Source organism: Pteropus alecto, unplaced genomic scaffold (assembly GCF_000325575.1).
Source record: "Pteropus alecto unplaced genomic scaffold, ASM32557v1 scaffold67, whole genome shotgun sequence".
Classification (NCBI taxonomy): domain Eukaryota; kingdom Metazoa; phylum Chordata; class Mammalia; order Chiroptera; family Pteropodidae; genus Pteropus; species Pteropus alecto.
In genome coordinates this window covers 7,859,483-7,868,331 of record NW_006441061.1, presented here as the reverse complement: position 1 = coordinate 7,868,331, position 8,849 = coordinate 7,859,483, and the positions used below count along the sequence as shown (strand labels likewise).

At 61.1% G+C, this 8,849-nt stretch overlaps 1 protein-coding gene across 1 annotated transcript in view; it reads left to right on the top strand.

The window, feature by feature from the left end:
* The window catches only part of LOC102884520 (collagen alpha-1(V) chain), a 94,749-nt gene that overhangs the window by 62,992 nt on the left and 22,908 nt on the right, over nucleotides 1-8,849 (top strand). The window contains exons 36-41 of the mRNA XM_025051190.1: nucleotides 959-1,012; nucleotides 3,487-3,540; nucleotides 4,384-4,491; nucleotides 6,382-6,471; nucleotides 6,779-6,832; nucleotides 7,336-7,443. Of these exons, the coding sequence (XP_024906958.1) occupies nucleotides 959-1,012; nucleotides 3,487-3,540; nucleotides 4,384-4,491; nucleotides 6,382-6,471; nucleotides 6,779-6,832; nucleotides 7,336-7,443 (468 nt within the window). The remainder of the gene's footprint in view (nucleotides 1-958; nucleotides 1,013-3,486; nucleotides 3,541-4,383; nucleotides 4,492-6,381; nucleotides 6,472-6,778; nucleotides 6,833-7,335; nucleotides 7,444-8,849) is intronic.

The following is an 8,849-nucleotide window of genomic DNA, read 5'->3' as shown; positions in this document are numbered from 1 at the left end:
GCCCCCCAGCGGGACGTGGGCTTGGGTCAGCATGGGGAGCGAGCCCCCTGGGCTGTGGCTGCTGACGGGCAGCCTGTGGCCGTGTCCACCCACTGGACCCTCCCGCACTGGGGACACCTCAGGAGCATGACCGCTTTCTCACTTAGACCGTCGTGGTTTTCTCGTTGGGTTCTGTGTGACTGACCTTGGGCTGTCACTCGAAGCAGCAGGAACGTGCCCCCCGCAGGCTCCGGAGCCCAGAGTGCCGAAGCCCGGGTGCAGGCACAGCTACTCCCTCCCAGAGGCTCTGAGGGGGCCTGTCCCACGCCCCCTCCCAGCTCCTGGTGGCTGCTGCCCATCGACCTGCGGACCCTCCGCCCCGATCTCTGCCTCCGTCTTCACGCGGCCTCTGCGGTCTCCCTTTACATCTCCATCTTTCGATAGGGTGCCGGCCGCTGGGTCGAGGGCCCGCCTAAGCCTGGCCTGGCAACACGAGCGAGGCCCTAGTTTCCAGTGAGGTCATAGTCAGAGGTCCCCAGGGCTAGGACTGTAGCCGACCTTTCTGGGGACACTCACCCACTCCCGATAGGCACAATGTGCTCCCTCTCATGCCCCTGCAGGAGGAAACTGGCTAACGGTGGGAGTATTTGCCCGGCAGATGTGACAGAGGGCAGTGGTTAGGAAGGAGTTTGACTCCTGGACGAGACAGGCCCGTGCCGCCCGCACCCCCCACTGGCCGGACCTGAGGGCTGGCCGACCTCTCCTTGCCTCCCTTTCTCCCCCTGGGAGATGAGGGCGAGAGCAGTGTGACCCTCGGGAGGTTGCGAGGTTTCAAGGAGATGACGCAGGTGCCAGGTCCTGTGTGGCACTTGGTCACCGTGACTGTTGTCGCTGTTGTGACTTTTATTCTCCGGTGTGGCACTGAATCTGAAGGCGTGTGCTTCTTGGTGAAGCTTCTCTCCTCTGCTGCTTTCCTCAGGGTCCTCCGGGCAAGGACGGGCTGCCAGGACACCCTGGACAGAGAGGCGAGACCGTGAGTACGGGTGATGCTGGGGACGCGAGCTGGCCTGGCGTCCCCCACGGCCTGGCCTGTGGGCACCGCCGTCAGTGCCCGCTGGCTTGGGAGAGGGCGGTTGGCCGTGGGAAGGCCCTGGGGTCTGGGCTGTCTTCTGACTTGGGGTGAGGCCCGTCTGGCGACAGCCCTGTGCAGACCAGCAGCACCTGGGACATCTCCGCGCAGAAGGCAGATGCCGGCTTCGAAGTTGTCCTACCGACTTTGGTCTAAGGTCACACGCAAACAAAACGCCATCAAGCTCCTACCCCGGGCAGCCAGCCTCTGCCCCCCAGAAGGCTCTGAGTGCGGTCTCGCTGGACCATGCGTGTCGTGGCCTTTTGGGAAAGCAGCTGGCGGCTCTCCGTTTCCAGCGGTGTCATCTGGTTCCTTCACACCGTAAAACCTCGAGAGGAGGGCTGGGCGCCTCACGCTGATCCTGGCTATGTCCACCCAGGGCTTGGCCACAGGGCCGGCGGTGGGGCGTGGAAGGCTCCTTCACTTTCATGATCGTGAGGACAGGTGGCCGTTCGGCCGGGATATGGGCCTCGGCATGCTTGCCAGCACCGTCTTTGCCATCAGGGCTGACCTCCGCCCTTGTCCTTGCCCTGAGAGATGCCCGTCGCATGGAAGGCAAAGGGCTCTGGCGTTTTTTAGTTGCAGAAAAAGCATCAGGTCATTGCCTGCCTTGCGAGCCATTTCGGATTTGGCCTAGCGTCACGCCGTGTCCACTGGGGACATGTCCCAGGGAAGGCCGTGGGTGCATCTGTGACCTTGAGGCTCCAGGGCAGGGGACTCGCGGTGCCTGGCGACCTCCTTGTCACCTCTTTGGTGGAGGCGGACGGAAAGGGTCCTTTGTTTCTGCAGTTGGTTTCCTGGGCGCACAGCTCTGTGAGGGACTCAGCAACAGCAGCCCCTTCCGGCGTGAGGTGGCAAAGGCCATCGCAGAGGTGCTGAGGGTGCCGGCTCTTTCCAGCGTCCCGTTGTCTCTGGTTCATTGTGACGGAACCTGGTGGCTGACAAATGGAGATGACTTTGCTCTTTTGTTTCTGGAGAGAAAGGAAAACATCGCGTCGGAGCTTTGCATGTTTTTCTCATGTTGTTCTGAAGAGGCAGGATGGAAGGTTTTGCACAGCACGCGCTTTCTCCCTGTGACTTACTCTCGAAAGAGCTGGCAAAATAAGCCGCTCGTCTCTGCTGGGAAAAGAATAAGGTCCCTTCCGGCTACCTCTGCCATGCCGGCCACCCCTGTAACACTGGAGCACCCCACCTGCAGGCCCGCCTGGACGACGTCTCCTCCATGGGAGTAGACACGGGCTATGTTATTCCTTCTCCTGATTGTGCCCGAAGCCCTGTTCTCAGCAAGGGACGACGTCCATCCTCACAGCGTGGTCCTCACCAGGGACCAAACGGGGGCATTCCAGTTCCACCCCTGGCTCCTGCGCTGCTCGGGCACCTCTGCCCTGTCCCTGAGCGGGGGCCCCTCGGCTCATCACCGCCCCTGCCTCTGACCCCGTAAGCGCCGCCTACGGAGAGAACTATGGAGAAAAATGGCCATTTCAGCCTGTTGCGCACAGCTCGGCTGGGCCTGGGGAGCTCTCCCAGAAACACACGCAGGGCGAGTCCTCTGTGGGCTCCGTGTCACGCGGCAGGTCCCTGCATGCTGGCCATCCTCAGCGCAGCGGCCCGCCACCCGACTCATCGGCCATGGGCAGGTCTCTTCACCCTTTAGGTGTGGCCTTCGAGCCAGCTGCTTCCCTCTTCAGACTCCAGAGTGACATCTGCACGTCCCTCGCAGTGCCACGTGGCACCTGCAGACGGCACATTGCTGGCACGCGCTCTGGAGATGCGCCCGGAAGTTCAGGCTGCGCTGCCTTGTGGTCAGCTTCCCCCATGGGAATGGAGGGGCTGCCAGGCATCATGTCTGGGCCAGTGCGCAGAGCAGAAACGAGACGGGCCCGTGAATCGAGCTCACAGTCCATCAGACGCAGCGAGGCCGCGCTCGCCCCTGACCCGAGGGAGCAGAGGCGCCCGCTGGTCATGCCGCCCGTCCTGCGAGGGCGTCAGCGACAATCAGCCACACGACCAGGACCTTTCCCGCAGGGTCGCTGATGAGACACGGTCCAGAGGCAGCGCCAAGTCGAACTTCTGGCCGCTGAGAAATGGCACCAGATCTGCTCAGAAAAGCAACACACTTAGTGACCTCATTAAGATTAATGGCTTTAAAATATATTTCTCATCACAAAAGCACAGCAACATGAAGCAGCTTGTGAAACCGACTTGTCTGCTTCATTCCCTTGAATGAATGCAGAAGCGGACAGGAGACACGGGCCCCACTGAGTGAAGTCCGCAGGGTCCACTGCGTGGGGACGGGTGGCGACGGGACGTGAGGGCCACGCGGGCGGGGTGATGTGGGCCGCTTCGGCCATCTCAGTGCGGTGACTCTCTCTTCCCAGGGTTTCCAAGGCAAGACTGGCCCCCCAGGTCCCCCGGGCGTGGTCGGCCCTCAGGTGAGATGCCACGGACCCAGGTTTCACTGGTCGCCCGTCACCTGCCCACACGTGGGGGAGGGTCCTGGCTCGGGTGTCGGTCTCCCAGGCTTCTGAAGGTGCAAGTGTTGCCAACAGAAACTGAAGTTCCTGACGCCTGTCAATATCGAGACGTGCTCTGTGCAGCAGTTGAGGGGGCGGGGACTCAGGAGCGGTCCCCATGAACCAGGCAGGCAGAACAAGGATGGCTGCCCGAGGCCTCTGGGCAGTTGGGGCCAGACCGGGGCTGGGCGCGGGGTTTGGCTTCCACCCATGGGCAGGAGCCAGCTGTGCCCGCTTGTCCTTGCTCTTGGTGTCCACTGCAGCTTGGTTTCGGTGCCCCGGGCCCGCTGTCCTAACCGCAGCCTGGACTCGTGGCTCAGAGCGACACTGCAGGGCAGCTGTCACCCTGTTTCTTGGGATGTTTGCACCTAACGTAGCAACAAATAAGACGCTGAGCTGCACGGCCACAAGCTGCAGGGAACGTGGGCACACGCCTCTCCTGGGCAGCCGTGGCTGCCCCTCAGTGCCCTCCTCCTCCCGTGACACCCTGGGAAACGCGGGCCATGTCCCAGTGTGTTGGAGGGGAACGCTGGACCACAGGGGGGCCAGGCCGCCAGCTGACCCCCCACGGCCACCTGCTTGCTTTGGTCCCCTCCTTCCTGGAGCTTTACCAGAAGGACACCTGCAGAGCTCCACGGAGGCTTGGTGGCCGTGTGGTGGCCCTTCGCCCCTGTGGCCAGGGCTGTCCTCAGATTTAGGCAGAGAGGGTCACCCCCTTGTGTGCCCCTTGAAATTTGTGGCTGACACCGATTCTCCCCCCAGGGCCCCACAGGAGAAACTGGTCCGATGGGCGAGCGAGGCCACCCGGGGCCCCCGGGCCCCCCAGGTGAACAGGGGCTCCCGGGCCTTGCCGGGAAGGAGGGCACGAAGGTGAGTCACTTGGACGTCCACGCCAGGCCGCACTTTTCCCGAGGTCGTTTTGGTACTTTTCCGATGACTGGGTCATTGCTGCACCGAGTGCTCTGCGTGCCAGTCTCCGCCCCGACCCGGACTCAGTTCCGCTTCCGCTCGATGGGAAGCGGGGCCTGGGCTGACCCGCCACAGGGACGGATGGAGCAGGGGCTGGGGGTCGAACGTCCTAGGCCTTCTGCCCCGGGCCCTGTCTCGTCACCAGCCCTCCCCCCAGCTGTCACACCTGCTCCCAGAAACTGAGCAAACGCTCTGGGACTTCACGTGTCTAAAACGAGACCCTTAACCCATTCTCCGCTCGCCCCGTGAACACTCGCCGGCGGTACGTGCAGCTGCAGCGTCTACCCCGAGATAACTCGCGGATCACAGTCCTGACCTCGCCCCCAAGTCTGCCACGAGATACCGCGCTTTTATTACTATTTTCACATCCCTCTAGCATATCGATGGTCTTTGGAAACAAACGACATCATTCTGTTTATAGCATTCTGCTTTCGGTAGCGGCGTTTCCATTTGCAGAACGTAGTCATTCTCTATCGCTGAAAATGTCAAATCCTAGAAAACGTAGCGTTGCTACGCGTGACGTGAGCATCATGCGTGAACAGTCGTTGGCCGGAGATTCATTTGATGAATCGGATTTGTGTACATATCTCTGTCACACTAGGGTCAGAGACAAGTTCTGTTTAGAAACAGCTCCCAAAACAGCTTTTGTATTTTATTTTTACACTGAAAATCAGTTAGATTTGTGTCATCCTCAAAGAGCGTGTTTATGGGAAATTAAATTAACGTTGGCAGCGAGCTGCACTTTTTTCCCTAAATGAGAAATGGGTTAAAAAATCCTCCACTATTATTAGAGACTAAAGAATAAGTAATAAAAATTGAGGATGGGTACGCTTCTGTCTTACCTCCTGGCACCAGCTCGTGTCCCCTGTTTCTCAGGAAGCCCCTCCCACTCCGCCCCCCAGCCTGGATGCCCCACGCTGGGGGTTGTCATGGCTGCGTGTTAGCGTAAAAATAGGTAATTCTTCCCATTTCAACTTTTCAGTAAGGGACACAGAAAATAACCCCATGCAAGAGAATCAACAAGAAACAATGACGTAAAGCCAATCAAAGAAACACTGAAGAAAGTCCACATGCGGATATACGTATACGTATATGTACTTAAATACATACGTACACTTGGGAAATTACATATAAGTGTGTGTAAGATATCGGTATATAGATACAAACACAAGTACAGATATATAGATAGAGGTATTGATAGAGATACAGGTATAAATACAGATTAGATAAAAGCACAGATATAGATAATAGATACAGGTATAGGTACAGATGTATGTACAGATATAGATACAGATACAGGTACAAGTACGGACACAGGTATCAGTCCCTGTTGCAAGGATTGCTGTCCAAGTTTGGAAAGGAGGCTAAGGGCTTGCTGGTTGGGAGACCCCCGTGCTCCCATGTTGGACCCCAGGGAAAATCCCGGAAGCTCTCACAGCTCTAGCGTACCTCCAGGAAGGTGTGTGCTCGCATGGTGCAATGCTCCCAACACCTTGGCCACGGCCCCTCACTCTGAGCAGTCTCACGAGGAGCCCCAGGCCTCTCAGAAGGCAGATGTGGGTCACTGCCACCCACGCAGCCCCAAAGGACTCGGGAGCATCGCAGACCCGTCGCCAGACCCGCCCACAGAGTGACCTGACGCTGGGCCTCCCAGGCGCAGGCTTGGGCCGTGCTGTGTGGAGTCGGCCAGAGGCCTTCGAAGCCCAGCGCCTGGGACACCCTGCCCCGGCCCCGCCCCCACAGACCCTGTTCCTGGCCGGTGCCCACACTGACCCATGGCTCTGATTTCAGGGCGACCCGGGCCCCACCGGCCTCCCCGGGAAGGATGGCCCTCCGGGACTGCGTGGCTTTCCTGGGGACCGAGGGCTCCCCGGTCCAGTGGTGAGTGAGGGGCCGTCGAAGCCCAGCGCCTGGGACACCCTGCCCCGGCCCCGCCCCCACAGACCCTGTTCCTGGCCGGTGCCCACACTGACCCATGGCTCTGATTTCAGGGCGACCCGGGCCCCACCGGCCTCCCCGGGAAGGATGGCCCTCCGGGACTGCGTGGCTTTCCTGGGGACCGAGGGCTCCCCGGTCCAGTGGTGAGTGAGGGGCCGGGGCGGGGGGGGCAGGGGGGATGCAGGCAGACACTGCCTGGCCTTGCGGCCGCTCCCCGCAATGCCCCTGACCACAGCCTCGTTCTCTGCAGGGAGCACTCGGACTGAAAGGCAGCGAGGGCCCCCCCGGCCCGCCGGGCCCCGCGGTGAGTGACGTGGGTCCCACGGAAGCATTAACGCCCTCTACTCTCTAGTTCACCTACGCCGCGGGCAAGGCAGGGCGGTCCCGCGGGCCGGGAGAGGGCACACTGACCCGCGGGTGCTAAAGGCTGTGGCGATGGACTTGGGAGGGAGGTGGACAGTGTGTCCTCAGCTGGCATCTGGGGGACAGAGGGCCACGGGGGTCACCTTGTTTGAGGAGAGGTGGAGCCCTGGGCAGTTTGGTGGGAGGGCTGTGAGGAGCAAGCGCTGAAGGACATTCTCAGTCACTGGGCGGGGGCGGATGTACTTGGCCTTACAGGAGAAGAGCTGAGAGGGGGCCGGAAGCACAGCACCTCACAAGCCAGACTCAGCAGTCTGTGCTGGCCGGGCCCAGGGGGCCACTGGGCTCTGCGGCGAGAGGCGAGGGGTCAGACGGACAGCGCTTTAGGGAACCGTGTCAGCATGGTGTGAGGGCCTTCGCCGCGAACCCTGTTCTTGTCGCATCCAGGGGTCTCCGGGGGAGAGAGGCCCGGCCGGTGCCGCTGGGCCCATCGGAATTCCAGGGAGGCCTGGGCCCCAGGGACCTCCAGGGCCAGCTGGGGAGAAAGGAGCTCCTGTAAGTACCACCTCAGATGCCGGGGGCCTCCCATGCCCTGGCCTGTCCCCGTCTCTGTGCCCCCCCCTCCCCGTGTGTATTTCCCTGGGCGTCTGTGGGATGGGAGAAGGGCTGAGTTGGAGGTCACTCTCCAAGGAAGTGCGGGTGTGTGCCAGGTGTCTTCCCTGAGGTCCAAGGGGGCAGGTCCCCAAAGTTGGTCAGCATCTCTCAGCGAGTTCCTGACCTGGAGGGGTGCCCGGGAATGTCCCAGCTAAGGCTCAGGGTATCCAGACATGCCTTCAGCCTTGGTCTGGGTCCAGGCTCTGAGTGCCATGGCGGACGGGCCACAGATGCCTGCCGTGTGCACGGCCCTTCGCTGCTGGTCCGAGCCCACGGCGGTCGATATGTGAGAAAGGAGGGTGCTTGGGACAGGCGCGCCTTTTTTTGGGCCAGGGCAGGTGTGGAGAAAAGAAGGGACAGGACACGTGTGACAGGGAGATAAGAACGTTCTGGTCCCCAACACCGCCCTCTCAGCGCCCCCTGAGCATGGCACCCGAGTGTGGAGGCTTTTTGGGACCTCGAGTTTGGGGGGGATTCTGAATCTTGGTTTCCACAAAGGAGACTAATGAGTCCCTTCTTGTCTGGACCCCTGGCCAGCTACCAGCCCGCCTTGGCCCCTCAATCCCCCGACGACTCACAAACGCCCTCACTGCCCCGACGTACCTCACCTGACCATGTTGGGCTCTGCCACATGGCTTTTGCAAACTGCCACCCGCCCAAAATTCAATCAGCCATGGGGACAAATTTCAGCCCAGACTTCCCTTCTGAACTCAGGACGTCAGGATGAGCTGAGTTGGTGGCGGGGGCGGGGTGCGGGGGGAGCAGTGTCGGAGGACAGTCTCAAGTGGGTAGGGGTCAGGGTGGGAGCTGGCTGATTCCCACGGGGGCGGCGAGTCTTCCTATGCATTTCGCTCTCGGTGGCTCCCCGGGTGAGAACGGCCACCGAAACCATGCTGGGAACCCCAGCGCCATCGAGAATGTGCTGGCATCTCACCACTTCCGGTGAGGCGCCCAGGACGCTGGTCCAGCTGAAGCCGCGTCAGAACCTGACGCCTGCCGGGCCCTGGTGCATGTGGAGCACACAGATCCGGCTGGAAACAGTTTGGTTCGTTGTCTCGAGAGAGTAAAGATTTGAGCAGAAACCTCTCGAGAGTGGCACTAGCCGTGACAAGGCTGTCACCGCCAGATCAGCTCCAGAGAGCACGGGGCGAGGAAAGGTCAGGTGTCTGTCTCCGAGCGATGCCGGCCTGAGCAGTGACGTGGGGAAGAGGCCGACCGCCTCGGGCTTGGCCAGGGCAGGGCTGCCATCGCAGGGACTGAGGACTGAGCGTGAGGGGCAGGGGGGAGCCACGCATGCGGGAGGGGTC